Raw genomic sequence first — 18,791 nt, forward strand, 5'->3', positions numbered from 1 at the left:
TTTTGTTAAAAACTGATTTTGTGTAAAAATTCTTGTTTTTCCTTAATTTTTTGTTTGTTTTTCCCGATTATTTAAAAAAATACTTATTAAATATTTCTAATTGATTAAAACAATATTCATTTAGTTTTGAGAAAATTATGTAGGTACCTACCTATCGCTTCGTTGTCAGCAAGTAAGCAAGTAACATTAATAACCTAAAGTTAGTCACTCGGTCACATATATAAGGTGTAACTAGACTATTTGACAAATTTCTATTACAAATGTTACTATATTTGTTAAATAGTCCTGTTACACTTTGTATATTAATATATTATCTTGCAAAAACTAAGCCTATTTATAAAAAATTACTTTTTAAAGGGACAAAAATTTAATACTTGAATACTATAAAGCAATAATGTCGAAATTTCTTATAACGTATATCAATCCAATCCCACGTTGTAACTATAATATTATTATAATAATTAACATATATTTTATTTGCCACAAATTTTGATTAATAATAAAAAATATTTTTTCTCACAAGGTCAATCAATGAACATTTTTTTTACTATATCGTCTTAACACTCCAAACAAACAATGATCAACAAAAGTCTACCTAATGTAGATGCGGACACCAATTATATATATTATATATTATTAATTGCGATAAGACTATTTAATACCTTTATAATTATTTTTATATCCTACAAAGAATTTTTACTTTTATTTATTTTTTTATGTCCATCAATATTCAATAGAAAAGCCAGAAAAGACGCAACAATCAATACATTTTATAATTTATATGTTATACATAGCAAAAGTCTGAACTGAATAAAATTTTTCTATTCTTATGATAATAGTTCTTTATTATCAAAATATTTAATTACTATAAAAAGAGAAAAACCACAATAATTATTCTGGAGTCTTGAAAAAAGAGTAATATGTGAACCCGTAATTATCAAAAGTCACCTTCAACTTAACAACAATATCTCATTTTTCTTAGAAATAAAAATTGAAAGTCATTAATTAATTTGTTGTGTTGATTTTTTTATTTCATTAATAAATAAAAATGCTATTATCTATTATCAAAATAATTATTGAAATTACCTCCCGAAAAATGTTTACTAGCATTCAAATTGTGAAACAAATGAGTAATTTAGGTAAGTTCTATACCTATGTATAGATTACATTATATTATAACATGGTACATATTATAAAAGATATTATATTGTTAAAATGAATCCGTAACATAATAATGTTAAACATAATATAATGGGTACCTATTATATATTTCAATATTTGATCTACATAAAAAATATATAAACATATTTTTATATATTTAATATGTATATAGTTATTGGACTGTGTTCGAGCGATAACAAAACGACAAACAATATATATATAATGAGTGGCAATTGATTTAAGTATTGGAGAAGGGGAAATCGCTTTAATTTTGTTAGTCAATCAGCATTCTGTCATTTCGATTGCGGCATTGCAATGAACACTTTACCAGTTGTTGTATGAATACCTACCTACACGAGGTTGTTGTATTTTTACAATTGCTTTAGCGCTTCGAAAAAGACAATCAAAAATCAAACAATATTATTTAAAACTAAATAACGTAATAACAAATTAGTTATTAAATCAAACAGTATTTATTTTCCGTAACAATTATTTATGTGAATCGTTCTCATATTGTATTTCCGAACAATTCTGTGACGCACGATCTATTCAATACCTGCTATTATATAATACGAATTACGAGTAAGTAATCAGTTATACCATATACTTATTATACTTTTAAACATAAATAAGATATAGTTTCTTTAAAAATGATTTAATAATCTAATAAAGTATTATATTACAATAGTAATTCTATATAATTCAATATATATAGTATACACTAAACGCGTTTATACCTAAATATCAAATCAGTTAGGTACCATAATTATTTCATCATAATGTAATATGCATTATATATAGGTATATAGATTATAACTACCTACTATCAACAAGATGATATATATCTAATTATGAATGAACTATACCTATGTAATTATAAATATACACTCGGAATGTAATTTAATCATTAAGTATTAGATTTCCACATATTTTAAATACCTATAATACTATACATTTTAATGACAAATTGACAACAAATTATTACTAACGTATATACTGTCCAATATAGCAATTATAATATATTATAAAATCAATGGTAATATTCATACATCACCGATAGTAAGTTATAAGAAGGTTTATACAAAATTTAACGAATTATTATAAATTATAATGTAATGGGTACTCTAACGATTTGTAATTTTATTTTGAACTGTTTATATTTATAATTTTGTAATATGTAGATAATTATGTATACAATTTTATATATTATATCTTATTCACTGTAAGCTACTTTGAATAATTCAATAATATTTCTAGTAAATTTAACTTTAAATATTGTTAGTACATGTACTGCAGTCTGCAGAGTACTGACCTCTGGTTCTTTATTCGGTACTTAATTTCCATTAAATTATTCTAGTTCCAGTTCTGGTTGTTGAAAAATGTAAGTTATTAGGGTTAATATACATTAACGTTAGAGTTCCACTGGTTCTGGTTAAAAGTTTAAACCAGTACAAAAAGCAGTTCCAATAATTGTAGATTTTTTTTATTTACACGGTCCATATTTATAACTAATTGTAAAATGGTTATCCTTACCTATCTAAATGACAGTGAGAATACGACCGTAAGATAAAATGGATCCTCGGGGAATATCAAAATGGTTATTCTAGAAATATTTTATAAGCTATATAGACATATTATAGACTATAGATTATTTTACTGTTATAATTAGTGAGATCTTATATATATCACATATGTACAGAAATAAAGTTTTAATAAAATCATATGGTGGCATATGGTCCTTTTGGTACCATTCTAAAGACGTCCATGAAAAAAAAAATAGTACCCGTATTAACATATTATAATATCTTCCCTAAAAAACGCTTACATAAATAATTGGTAAAAATAGTCCCTCTTGTTAATTAATATTAAAACTGTTTTAAACTACAAAAACAAAATATCGATTTTGTCAAAATCCGCTGTTACCTATATAGTATTACTATATAGATATCTACTATTTTTTTAAATTTATTTCCACGATTATTTTTTTGATTTTTACTTCTGGCATTCCAAATGACAAAACTATATATCTTAATTAATACCAGAACCTATCCTCAAAATTATTGTATATAAAATGAATACAATCATTGAACCAATAAAAATCTTAAACCTATTTTGTTTTTTTTTTCAGATTCTTATTATTAATTTTTTTTTTTTGAACAATGAAATTCATATATTGTGTATTTTTGTGTGGTGTATTATGGAGTTCACCATCACATTGTTTAAAAAAAATACGCGTGGGTTTAGGTGAACCAAATTCACCGTTAACTAAAAATGTGATCGACGTTGAAGACAAATGGTTTATACAAAAACTAGATCACTTTAATCCTACTGATAATAGAACATGGAAACAGGTATAATAATATAATTTAAAAAGTTTATATTTCTTCATATTATATACGTGAATTTAAATTCAATGTAATGTTTTTAAGAGATATCAAGTAAACCAGAAATATTACAAAAAAGATGGCCCTGTGTTTTTGATGATAGGAGGAGAAGGTCCTATTTCAGCCAAATGGATGTACAGTGGAGCTTGGATTAATTATGCTGAAGAATTTAATGCTTTATGTTTTCAATTGGAACATCGGTATTATGGAAAAAGCCATCCTACTGAGTAAGAATTTTTGTAAATATTATTTCAAAGAATTTGCTATTATTACATAGTACATTAGTATACACTATAAAATATATTTAATAGTATTTGGTTTTAGTCATAAACTCAGACTCAAATTCACAAATAATAGTATATATAAAACATATTATTTTTAGATAACAATTAATTTAATATATAAATATAATAGTACTTATCTACCGTGTTTTTACTGTTTATAATATACTGAAAAAAAAATACTAATGAAAACTGGTTTCAGAGATTATGTCAAAATTTAAACTTTTATTACATTCTATTTTTTTTTTTTTTTTTTGTTCTAGTAACCAGTTGTTAATTTAAGTCATATGTATGTATGATATATATACTCGTATAAAGGCGAGATCTAGGGATGGGGCGGACCGAGGCACTTTCCCGGAAGTCTTAGTCGGGCGGGGGGGCATCAATTTACCAAATAACAGTGACATAATAAAGGGGTCTGAATTATGAGAGGGCGCTAATTTTATACTTTGCCCCTGGTAAAAAATAGGCTAAATATGACCCTGCTCGTATATTTAAAACTGTATAATAATTAATAATATTTATGTTTTAGAGATATGAGTACCAAAAATTTAGTATACTTGAGTAGTGAACAAGCATTAACGGATTTGGCGGAATTTATAGTCAATATTCGAACAAAGTATGACATTCCAGCTACTACTAAATGGATAGCATTTGGAGGATCTTACCCAGGATCTTTGGCTGCATGGTTGAGAATGAAATTTCCACATCTAGTGCATGCTGCAGTATCTTCAAGTGGTCCTTTATTAGCAAAAATAGATTTTAAAGGTATGTTATAACTTATAAGATTATAATAGATGATACTGGATATAAAAATGGATAAATTAATTTAATTTTTAATTTTTTTTTTTTAACTAAATTTTAAAATCAAGTTTTAATCTCGTTCAAGTTTATTTTGAATTTAAAAAAGTTATTAAAATTAAATACATTTTAAAATTAATAAACATCGATGGACTAAAATTGCCTGCCAATTGGAAATAAATAAATAATATTTGCAAGTTGCGCCTACACAAAAACAAATAATTATCCTCTAAATATCGAACATGATTTTCCTCATACTATTCGTATAGTAGACAAACGAAAATTTGTTCGAGATATTTAAATAAAAATTTTTAACTTACGAGTAGGTACATATTTCTCAAATTAGTGTTTATCTATAATAATAACTATAGCGCTGTCTAATAAAATTACGAAAAATACAAATTAAAAACACAATTTGAAACATCTAAATATTACGAATAACTAATAGGTTTACCTATTGTACTTCGGTAAAATTTAATAAATAATAATTATTATTTGTTAAATCACTTAAAAAATTATGAATCTAGAAAAATCAATACTCATACTTGTTTTATGACAATATTTAATTATTTTACCCTGTACCTACTTTTATTTTTGTAGAATATTTTAAGGTGGTTGAAAATGCATTAGCAACGTATTCACCGGAATGTGTATTACAAATCAAACAAGCAAATCAAATGATCGATAGCCAAATCAAAACAAGTAAAGGAGCAAAAATAATTGAAAACAAATTTAAGTAGGTACATAATATGTATATTATAAATTAACTTAATTTTAACACATATCTAAAAATTAAACTTTATTGTTATTTTTCAGATTATGCGATCCCTTAAATATAAACACAAAAAATGACGTGGAAAACTTGTTTGAGACTTTAGCTGGAAATTTTGCTGATATTGTACAATATAATAAGGATAATAGACTTTATGAAAATCCTGAACGGTCATTAGTAACATTGGAAACTTTATGTGATATTATGGTTAACAAAACAATAATAACAGCAGTAAGTATTTTATTTATAAGCTAAAATAATGCAGTATAGTTACCTGACACAAAGTTTTGGATTCTACACAGAGCAATATGAAGACAATAAACATAATTGTATTTGTATACAATGTAGCCTGTATGGTAATACTGCGTGAATTTGTATTAACTTACAAGTATACATTATACAATTACAATACAATTGTATACGTTTCTAATAAATTATAAAATATTGCTTTATTATATATCTATATTGACCATATTATTTAATATAGGTAGTAGGTATGCATTTTTGTTGGATTTATACATTTCACATAATACTAAAATACATAACCATTAAATATATTATATAGATTATACACTATTATATACTATACTCAGGGGTGTTCCCATAGGGTATACTCTACATATACGCCGTATACTCTCAAGATTTTTTTTCAATATTATGGGTATACTGCGTATGCTCTCAATCTAAATTTTTTTTCATATTATTGACACGCTCTTTACCGGCTTAACTTCTATAGACCATAAGAAAAATATTCTTATTGTATTAAATGTTTATATTTGCTGATATAATATACACTCAAAAAAATAAATGGGAACACCACTGACTATATTAGTTACCAGGAGTTGTAACTTTTAACCTAAAGTACCGAATCATTATGATAGTACCAGTTTGAATAATAAAAAATGCATGTAAAATGCATATACCAGAATTGGAACCAAAACCTTTAATTTTTAAAATCTCTACACTCTACAGAAACCTAAACCTTTATTATACAAAATAAAAGAATATGTATTTTTTGAGTTTTAATGTTTTATATACAAAATACAATTTTAATATCACATAACATATTTTTAATGCCGGTTTTCGACGTAATACATTGATTGTATTTCCCATCATATTTCATTAAACACAACGCCTGGTAAAAGTTTTCTATTATTAAACATTTTTTTTAAACCAGAACCAGAGCCCAAAATTATTATTATTATTGAACCGAATTCAGAACTAAAATCTTAAAATATTATTTCTGTCAAACCAGAAAAAGTACTGAACTTAATATAATTAGCCTAAAAATCCAAACTCCTGTATATCCTAAGTATAGATATCCTGTCTATACTCAATGGTATAACTTATAATAATAATGGTAAAGTACCACTATACCGTAGTATAGGTAGATTGTAGATACTTTAAATAATATATACCAAAAGTCATTTACAAGATTACTATGTTATTATTTTTTTTTATAAGTTAGACAGGTATGCAGAAGTTAATAACAAACTGTTATCCATTAATAATTTAACTTGTACAGAACACGTCTATAAAAAGATGATTGATTCTTATTTGAATACAAGCTGGAACAGTGATTCAGCAGCAGGAGGTTAGTTATTACTAATTAGTATTTAATTTAAACAAATCCGTAGAATATATAATATTATGTACTAATTTTATGTCGTTATATATTATGCCAGAGTTGTTGGTATTTTTAAAATATATTTAGTTTTATTTGACTGAAGTTTTTCATTTACCAACTAAAAAGTATTGAAAATGTATGGTCACAGTATATTTTTATAAGCGTTCAAATTTAAAATGTTGACCAAATTCCTAAAATCTCGAATATTTTGAAATTATTTTGTAATTTATAAAAATATATCTATATAATATCTGAAAATTAAATATACAAGGTTCTTTGTAAGTTCATCAATCTATACTAAAATACATTTTTACCGGTCAAAATATGATCAAATTAATTTTCGCGATTTTTGACATATTTTGTAAACATTTATGCCCGTATGCATAGTCATTTTATGTGTCACATAAGACATAGTTATGTAAAACATAATTTTTTTTAACAATTTTGTCTTGCACAGTGATATTTATGTGTTGCATAGGCCATAAACAAACACATAAAGTTATGCGCTCCAATTCCGCCACATAAGTCTTAGGTGATACATAAATTTGTTATTTTTTATGTACTATCAATATTTTTCGTGCTCAAAATTTAAATTTTAAAGAGTTGCATACTTGTAGTACTAAAAAATATAGTAGTAGATATGGACGATTTATATAACTTTATTAATTATGTAGAAATGGTTGATGAATATTTCGACGAATTTCATGTTGAACAAATTCCAAGAAAGTATATTCGTAATATGGAAGATCCGTTTGAAAAATACAACAACAATACATTTTTGAAACGTTATCGATTTCCAAAACTGATTGTTATGGACCAGTTAGTAGATTTATTAGGTATTAATTATGTCAATAATCGAGGATTGCGTATACATCCCATTCTGCAGTTATTGACAACATTACGATTTTATGCAACAGCAAACTTTTTTGTGACTAACGATTTTTAATTTTTTTTTACTACGATAAGTACAACTTATAATAAGCATTTTTTAAAGGCATTTAAAAAAAAAGCTTAGAAATATCGAACATTTCAACTGTCTATAAATAGGTAGCTTAAAAAAAGTCAAAATATTTTGAAAATTTAATCATAGATAACGCCAATTTTTTACTTTTGACCCTTTTACCAGTTTTATTTAATTGGAAAAAGGTATTTATTTAAATACACAAGTTTAATTCATACAATTAATAGTGATGTAATTTTGTAGTTTTGTATATTCAGAATTATAGATTTAATATTGTGTTATTTGACTCGTAACAGTTATAAGCTGTTATCACTTTATTATCAAAATAAACATGTTCTTAGTCAAAGAATATTTGATCATTATAATGTATAAAGTATATTTATACAGGTCGACAATGGACATATCAAACTTGTACAGAGTTTGGCTTTTTTCAAACATCCAATCAAGATGATCATGTGTTTGGTAATCAGTTTCCAGCTTCATTTTTTATTGATATGTGCTCTGATATTTTTGGAAAGTTGTAAGTGTTTATTAATATTATTATTATATATATATATATATACATATATTAAAATACCTATACAAATATCTAAATAGAAGGAAAGTAGTTGATGTACCTTTAAGCAATCCGAATTAAATACAAATTACTCAATAAATCAACTAAAAAAATTAAAAATAAACGATTCATAAAAATACGTGCTTTCTTGAAATTGATTACAATTTATTAAGTATTTAAATACCAAAATGTGGTAGCTAGGTATTCAAAATTCACAATTTAAAAGAAATCAAAATAACGGATTGATTGATTGATTATAAGTTGTATATTATTATTTGACTTAAATAGACGTGGGAATGTTCTCAATAATTTACACTTGGAAGATAGGGGCTGGGGTCATTACAACTTATAGATAAATTAAATTAAATTATAGGGGTGATGATGTATATCAATTTAATACTATATGATTATATGACAAACTGCATTACAGAAATAACTGTCATCTAATCATCTAACAAATAAACATACATAATTCATTTATAAAAGGTAAATACGTGGTTGTTGTTTATTGACTCGAAATATAATTTTTAAGTAGTACAAGTACTTGTCCAGCGATATCTGATAAACATTTTAAATTTTGGATATTGTACCACACTCAGAGAAAAATGTCATTTAATTAATGAAAAACGCATGTTAAATCAATGAAAAACAGGTATGATTTTGATCCAATGAAGTCAACTCATTATATTCAAGTTATTGATTTCGTTTAATTAATGAAGTTGATAATTCTTGAAAAATAATAAAATTTCCATTAAATTAATTATGAATATAAACAATTTAAAGAAATTATTTCTTTCATAGTAAGAAATCATATAATAGAAACAAATATTAATTGTAATAAGATTAATACTACCACCTTTAAATTGTAACCTTAATATCTTTAAACTAAAGATTTAATGTACTAGATAAAAGTAAATTTTCCTTCAATATAATGATTTTTTTTTAAAAAAATGCAAAAAATTCGAACACCATGTTAATCAAAGCGTCGCCCGAATCCGCCAGAGCGGGATTTGTTCTTGTTACTGTTGTTCCTACCTATGCTTAGAAACTTAATACTAACACCTATCAACTACAGTTTGAATTTTCATTGATGCCAAATCCTGAGCATTTAAGCCGTTATTTCTGAGCTGTTTTTTTTATTTTACGTTAAACATTGTTTAGTTATGCGATTAGTATAATTCATGTGTAATTAAACTTGGATATTCTTATTAATTATCTTTTTAATTTATTTACTATTTATCAACAATATCTGTTTATATTTTCATGTTTTTTATGTATATTATATTACCCTTAGCATAGAAAAATACAGAACATACAATATTTTAATACAACAAATTTATTTAAAGAATTAAATATTAATGTTTATACCTGTTCTATATAATTTTAATAAATACATTATAGCACCGTATAAACACTATAGCTTGATAAAAAAAATTGGAGGGGGAATAATAGAGTACTATAATAATAGAGTCCAAGTACTCTTTTTAAAAATAGAACATAAGATTTAAATAACTGCTTTCCATTTGTTTCAGTCCTAAAAGAATACAGAATAAATAAATTTACTAAACAGATTTAGTTTAAAATGTTTTAATATTAGACACTTCTTATACAAATAAAAGCTATAATAGTTTGCGCAGTAGTAATGTACGCGTTTGCTGCGATCTTACATAATATACCTATGTCATAAAGCGACGCCAAAACTTTTCTACTAATTGACTGATATTTTTTTATCTTAAACTATAAAAATATATTTTCGTCAATATAACGAAAAATACTATTAATTCAATACCATTTTACAGTTGTTAAATTGAGAAAAAACGAAATATTGATAATATTCCATTAACATTAAGATGTTTTCCTTAAAACTAATACTATTTTAGAAAACTTGAATTATGATATCCGATAACATTGATTACAGGAAAAGTAACATTGATGTAAAGATTGATAGTAAATGTATTTAATGTAATAAGCTATTGGTTTTAAACCATTTTGTTAACAAATTAAGTAGGTACTATTTTTCATTAGTACAACATCATAATTATGCGTAAAAAAGAAGATATCTTTTATTGTTTCTAAGTCAGTTGAACATAAAACAAAATATTTTTTTTTTCTTTATTTTAAAGAAAACTGAATAATATAATCAATGGATTTGCCAAAATGTAATTGTATATTTTTATTCTTAAATTAAAGAAAATATTTTTGAATTGATTATGTTATCTTTGAAATGATGAAATTTGTCATACATTTTAAGAAAACAATAAAATAGTAAATCAATGGAATGAAATCATAGAAATTAGAACTATATTTTCTCCGAGTGCAGTAGGGTTTAGAGAATAATTCAAACAACGTCTAATAAGTGGTGAACAATTTTTTTTTAAATTATTGTATGTTAATTATATTACGAATGCTGGAATGCCATATTTTAATTAAACTATTATACTTTAATTGTTGAGGTCCCTGTTTGCTACAAAACTTGATACTTATAAAAATAAATTGAAATTATAAATATGCTTACTGATTCAATATTAAATTATTTTTTATATTACATAGGTAGTTATGTAGATAATAATATATAATAGTATTTAAATATTATAATAATAACACAAATATCTAAGTATAATAATACAAAATACATTTAATCGTTTAAGAAAATTATTTTTCCTCATTTTAATATTAGCAAAATCAATTATAATTTATCAAATGTCTAATTCCAGTATTTGTTGTTTTTCGATGTTGAGTAGTGCGATATTTTGTAATCGGTCTTGACTGGTAGAATTCCTCAAATATATTTTTATTAGCTTCAATTTAGATAATTGACGTTCGGCATATGCTACAGTTACTGATTAACTCAAAAAAGTGTTACAATCACTAAATGACACTATATATTGACAAAAGCTCATTTTCCAAAAAAAACTCACCAAGTTCTTTTATTGTTTTCTTTTTTTTAGTTTTCAAACATTCCTTAAGTGATAGCAGTTGTTAAGTAAAATCGAAACTAATCTAATAATTTTGATAAAACCGAATAAAGTCAAGTGTGGATTTTATTAACTATAATTCTTCAGTTTTTTAATCATTTAAGGAAAAAGGAATTAAAAATTAATTCCATCAAACTTGTTTTGTAGTTACAATCATATTAATTATTTGAAATAAATGTCTGTGACAACCATGTTATTGAATTAGATAGGTACATACATCACGCAATAAATTGTGCTATTTTATTTTATTTTATAGCTTGAAAGGAAAGTTTAATTACATGGAAAATAAACTTGAAATCCTAACTGGTTAATAGCTATATCCACAATAGTATATCATTCACGTGTTAGTTATTTGTTCGTTTTCTGTTGTACATAATTATATTGTACCATATTCTTACGTATTTATACTCAGTATTATTTCATTTGAGTAGCACAACATCAAACTTATCGTGTTTAAATTTATTTTAAAATATCAGTTAATCATTTAATAATTTTAAAATAATTTGATAAAATCCAATCTTTTCTAGAAAGTATCTCTCTGATACAAAAAAACGAAAATTAAAACAACACAAAGAGAATGAACTTATTAATAATCATGTCAATCGAAAATTACATTAGTAAAAAACTCTTATTTTACTGAGTCTTAGATATTTTTGCATCAAGAAAATCTAGGAAAAAATATTTTAAACAATCATTTGTTTGTATTTTTGTATTATTACCATAAATTTTAAATTTTAACTATTATACTTAAATTGTATTTTTTAATAAATTAACTATTTAATGTAAATTTTCTCTCTGAGGAAAATATTTTTCTTATTTAACTACCTAATAAAAATTAATTAATAAATTATTATAAAAATTCTTTTTTTGTAAAATTATGGTCCCAAAAATAAATTCACCCCTGGCCATTAATTTCATTAATTTGTCTCCGACAGTGACTTAACTATTAAAAATTCTAAGAGACCACCAGACACCTATATTTATTTACCTAATATTACTAGTATAAGCTCTCGACATTTAAATCAAAATGTTCTACTTAACTTATATAATATATACCCATAATTCAGCACTTAAAGTGTATTTTTGTTTTCATTTAAGAGAATGCAACTTAAACTATAGTCTATAACTAGTATAAATGCAATTATGCTATAATAAATAGGTAGGTACCAGATGTCCAGACGATGGTTAGTAATTATTTTTCTGAAATGTTAAACTCCGCAACCTACCTTTTGTTTTTTTAGCTATTCAAATAATGGTAATTGTTTTATTTATAATATAATTTTTTTATAACAAACATGATTTATATGTATTTACTTGGATTAGTTGAATTTAAAATAACTGTATGGTAAGTGATAAATTGATAACCTTTTAAGAACGCATTGATTAAAGTGGATAGCGATTACTTACTGTTTTCATCTTCCGGTCATAAAATCTATTATAATATGACGCACCTATTTTGTTATTTTTATTTCGTTATAACTTAAAAATTTTAATATCATTTCTATATACATTTTTTTCGTAAAAAGTAATTAATAATAATTTATTGTTTGTTTTAATCTCGGTTGAAATTATACGTTGTTCTGTCGATTTTAATTAACGTAGTAAAATGGCGTTGATTATAATATTGTTTTTTTTTTTTAATTATATAATTGTACATGAAGATGTAATGTATACTCATGTAGGTAATATAATTTATCTTTCTCTGACCCAGAGCTAGGCAGCTATAAGAACGCAAGATAGGTCCCAATTGGGAAGGTTGTTGCCTGTATTCAATTCTTAATTGTATTATCGATTAGAAAGTAATGATTAGTTCCCTATTGGATTTACACTTATAGGTACAACTCTTCTATTAAAAACTTATTTGTTATGATAAATTTTTTATTGTTATAAAATCTATGATAATATATGTATAATGTATATAATATGTTCACATAAATTTCCGTTTAAAATAGACTCCTAGTACCTAAAAGTTACCTACTAATAAATAATAAATTAGGTTAAAAGAAAAATGAAAAAAGTTCTAAAAGTTAATTTTTGTACAGATGTATATGAATAATTAGCACGCTATAATTATTATATGTATGTATAAACTAACAATTTATATAAGAATACTCATGGATATAATTAGTGTTATTTGCATCTCGATGACACGAGTACAACTCGGGTGTTGGGAGTAGGAAAATGCCCCCAAAACCACAACATATTTATAACAAATACATTTTTTTATTATTTCAAAACAATTATTTTAAACATTATAAATTATACTATCATAATTTAATAAAATTTTTGAATGAGTCAATTATATTTGATACTACAATACTATGCATATTGCATAGTTCAAATATCAATCTGTGATTCTGGTTTTATTTTTAAACAAAAAAAGTGGGCAAGTGGGTATCGCTCTGCTGTATATAGTATGGCCATCGTAAGAACGCTATTGGGCGGCGACCAAAATTCGTCCGATCTCGCGTATTCCCACCACTAAACCTTCCCGAACGCTAGCTGCCGTCAACTCTGACCGCCTCCGCTACTTGGGTGCGCGAACGAGTAGCGTTCTTAGAGTGGCATTATTATAGTAGAGATGGAGAGTAGGTTACTGGTCACTATAATGAATGTGTTAAATTTGAATGCAATATACGAAAAACGATTTTGAACGGACATGATTTGTCAGTTAATGATAATTAGTTGGATATATTATATTATTACCTATATTTCAGTTGTAATACCTATATCGTTATTTTACGCGATTTCGTAAAAAATTAAATTTCATACGCTCATAAAATGTTTTATATATTGATGCTGAAATTTTTTTTTACAATTAATTGAAGGAAATCTTATGGATAACCTTGTATTGGATTTTTGAACCTTAAGTATAAATCACAAAAATTTTATGAATTTTTAATTTCAAAATTTCTAGCAATTTTTCGCGATTTTGATATATTTTGTAAACATTTGAACTTTAAATGCTTATAAACAAAAATTGTGACTAACGATTTTTGATTTTTTTTTTAACTACGATAAGTACGACTTATAATAAACCTTGTATTAAATTTTAAAGATTTTTTGGATAGCCAAATTTTTTTTATCGGCATTTTAAGAAAAACTTAGAAAAGTCGAAAATTTCAATTGTCTATAAGTAGCTTAAAAAGGTCAAAATATTTTGAAAATTTAATCGTAAATAGATAACCATAATATAAACATTTGGTGAAAAATTCAAGTATTTACGATGATTCATTTTTAAGTTACAGCAAAATCAAAAAATCGATTTTGTCAAAAAGTGGTTATGCGTAAAAATTCCTGTTTTTCCGTTTTTTTTTCAGGTTTTTTCCCGACGCTTTTGAAAACTACTGAAAATTTTTTACTTAGATACTAGAGTACCAACTAGCTGAATTTTCATATTCAAAGAGGGGTTGTAGTCAAAAATTGAAGCATTATTACTACTCCAAAACGTGATAACAGATACAAAAATAAAAAAAACACACATCTTTGTAAAATCAATAGATTCATCACTCCGTTCAGAATCTAAAAAAAAAATAGAAAAAAATTTTATTTACCAAACATTTCAAATTGGATTGTTTTGTATGCAATAAAATAAAACACATTAAAAAAAAAAAACCTTCAAATAGGTACTTAAATAATTTTTTCAATATGTATATAATCTATGCCAAAAGCCTCTAAACTACGGCACACGGGCCACATTCAGACCACTCATATGCTTTTACTGGCACTGGCATCTGAAAATAATTAAAAATTAACTAAGTAATTCATATTATTTTGTTCTATTATATATATATATATTTTATAAAAAACGACAAACATAATACTATATATATATATTCAATATATACATAAATACATTCAATAATTTATTAATAAATATTTAAATATATTTTTTTAAGAACGAGGAAAAAACATTATACTTACACTAATTTTAAAGGTATCTTTATCTTTTAAATATAGGTGTTCCGTAACAGCTGTTAATAATTTACACTTTTTTATCATTATATTATGTCCATTGCATTTTTGTTTTGACCTGCAGGGCTGAAGTTTTAAATTTTATTTGACCATTGAGTTTACAAGTTAGGAAACCCCATGTCTATGTATGTATGTGTTGCAATACAAAAAAATAGTAAATACGTTTAGGAATAACAATTAATAAGTCATTATATTACACTTATAATAAACTTGCAATAATAACTATAAATTATTGCATGTCTGCGTCTGCAATCTGCACGCTATATTTAATATTGTCACTTTATAAATTATTCTTTTCTTTAGGTATAATTTTGATATTTTGTCCAATGGAATTAAAAGAAGTAATATTATGTACGGTGAATTGAACATAAAAGAAAACCGAGTAATTTATGTTCATGGATCTGTTGATCCATGGCATGCATTAGGCATAACTCGGACAAAATCAAAAAATAACGTTGCAATTTATATTGAAGGTAATCATTAAAACTATGTATATATATTATGTACTTATTTTTTGATAATATAATTTAATTTAATTTTCATTTACCTAAATAATACAAGAATAACATAATCCTCATATCTAATATTAAATTGATTTACGTTTTTTTCTACAGGGACAGCTCATTGTGCAAACATGTATCCTCCATCTCCTACAGATCTTCCGCAGCTGAAACATGCTCGTGAGATGATTAGAGCATTTTTGAATGAATGGTTGACAGAAAATGACAACTCATCTGAAGTCGACAATATAGAATTTAAATACAAAGTTTAAAATCCAATATTTTTGTTAATTTCAAAATTGAATTTCGATAAGTTAGTATTAGGTAATAAGAATAATAAATAATAATATTATATCATACGTGAGAACGTAGATAGATATAGAATTTTTTAAATGAATAAGTACATTTCTTTTTTTTAATAACAACTGTTTAATGTTTATATTTGTATTAAACACTTATAAAATTACATTTATATTAATATTTATAAAGATGTAAAACCATTTTTATTTAATTTTATTTTTTTGGAGGGAGATAACCCCTAAACTTTCTCTTCTGGTTGTGCTGCTGTTAATACCTAGTAAATAAATTACGTATTATAATAATGAATATCAATATAAATATATGATAATCGAAAATTAATAATATACCTAAACTGACAAATCATCCTCACTCTAAATCGTTTATCGTATAGGTATGCAATGATTTATCATTGAATTAAAAATTAATATATTAATCATTCTACAGAATTCCTATACTAGCTATTCTTAATGACAAGATACTCCTACTGTACCTACACTTTTTGTAGAAAATATCTACTAGAAATAGTTATTAGTTACCCATCTTGTCACTTTTTTTTATTCCAAATTTTTTAGATTCTGAGTGGAACACTGAAGTAATGATTGTTTTGATTTTACAATTATGTGTGTGCGTGTGTGTTTTGTACGCATATACCAGTGGAGTATTTATGGTGGTGGGTCCCCTGCACCCTACCGAAAAACAATAATTTAGTACCAAAAATTAAACATGATGTCATTATATGATAATTAAATTATTACAAATTTTGTTTATTCTTAAAAATTATTTCACTGACACTCTCCTCCATCTACCAAAAAAAGAAATAAGTTTGTAAATATGCCACTGGTGTATAGGTACTGTATATAAGTTATAAACAAGATATTTTATAAGTCTTACATTTATAAATTAAAAAATATCCAATATGCATAATCACAACACTTTTTTATAAGCGTTTGAATCTAGAATTCTTTTCAAAAATTGAAAAATGTTGGAATTATGTTAGAAATTTATAAAAGATATTCTTTCTCTATTTATAAGATTAAGAAATTTAATACAAGATTTTTCAAAAATTTTTCTACCTATGATACAAAAAAAAAAAAATTAGCAAAACATCTGATTAAATGTTAATGATTTTTACGAAATAAACTCAATATTTCCTCTTATCAAATGATTTTTGTTAATTTGTAATAATTCATTAATTCAATAACAATCGTTATTCGAATAAATGCATATAATAATTACTTGAATTTTTACCAAATGTTTAAAGAAATAATAATTTTCTAAAGGTATATGATAACATTTTTAAAATATTTGATCTTTTTTTAATTATTTATAGACAAATAAAAAATGCCGATAAAAATTATTTTGCTACTGTGTCGAAAAATTTGAAAAATTAATACAAAATCTGACATAAATTTTTTTTATGGATATAAATATTTAAAATACATAACTACATAGGTAGGCATTACTTATTTTATGAGCATTTGAAGTATAAATGTTAAAATTAATAAGAATCACGAAAAATTGTCTTGCAGTTGAAAATGTATTACATGTCCAATTTTTAAAGCTAAGGTTTGAAAATATATTATAAAGTTCCTTATAAGTAAGTAGTAGTTCATATAGTAGTTCATACTGAAACTAAAAAATTTAAAAAATATACAAGTATATATTTTTTTTTATAAGTTTAAATAAATAAATTCCTTTATCTGATAGCAATATAAAAAACAGAACATGAAATATATTTAGGTACCAAATTATGATAAATATTAATATTAATGATTGTCAGCACTCAGAATCGTTTTTCGTTCACAAAGATATGTCATTTAATTCAAATTTAACTCATCCACCACAGTGACCAATTACTTATTAGGGATTATTGTACAGCAGAGCATTTACCCACTCGTTTTTATTTTTTATTGCCTTTTTACTTTGGGTAAATTAAAAAACGTGAAAATTAAAAAAGTATTTTTTAATGGAGTTTTTGTCCGCATGACTACCAGACTACAAATATATAAAAAAAGATAAATCAATAGCAGAAATAGCTATTTAGGTACTCACATAAATAAAATTAATATTAAGAATGGGTAATAACCAAAAATGTACCTACCTATAGTATTTGAAAATTATTTGAAGTACTTTTTTAATGTATTGATATGAGTAAGTATTTACCACGGTTTAAGATATAGGTACATAAGTATATAATATATATTGTACGATATATCTCTAATCGTGATTATTAGGTAGGTACCCAAGTATTACTTACCTACCGGACCTATTGTCCATACAATAAATACAATATTTTTTTATATATTTCTGTAAAATATCTCAAATTATGGGCTTAAATACATTTTAAATGTCATCACTCACCATAGAACCCAGGAAAACCGATTATCTATTCAATATTTCAATATCATGGAATCACGTCCGTAGATTTGACATTCAAATTTGATTGTGTTATCAGTGTGTACAATGAAAGATAACATTGTATAATCAATAATTTTTAC

General features: G+C 24.5%; 1 protein-coding gene across 1 annotated transcript; it reads left to right on the forward strand.

The window, feature by feature from the left end:
* The first annotated feature begins 1,457 nt into the window (after positions 1-1,457).
* Positions 1,458-16,359, forward strand: LOC113555961 (putative serine protease K12H4.7). Its single transcript, XM_026960616.2, has 10 exons — positions 1,458-1,743; positions 3,290-3,512; positions 3,591-3,772; positions 4,359-4,594; positions 5,228-5,363; positions 5,444-5,630; positions 6,864-6,993; positions 8,375-8,507; positions 15,797-15,966; positions 16,108-16,359. Exons 2-10 carry the CDS (start codon positions 3,321-3,323, stop codon positions 16,263-16,265), a joined length of 1,524 nt encoding a protein of 507 aa, XP_026816417.1. The 5' UTR covers positions 1,458-1,743; positions 3,290-3,320; the 3' UTR covers positions 16,266-16,359.
* Positions 16,360-18,791: the final 2,432 nt, after the last annotated feature.

This window comes from Rhopalosiphum maidis, chromosome 3 (assembly GCF_003676215.2).
Source record: "Rhopalosiphum maidis isolate BTI-1 chromosome 3, ASM367621v3, whole genome shotgun sequence".
NCBI classification, from domain to species: Eukaryota; Metazoa; Arthropoda; class Insecta; order Hemiptera; family Aphididae; genus Rhopalosiphum; species Rhopalosiphum maidis.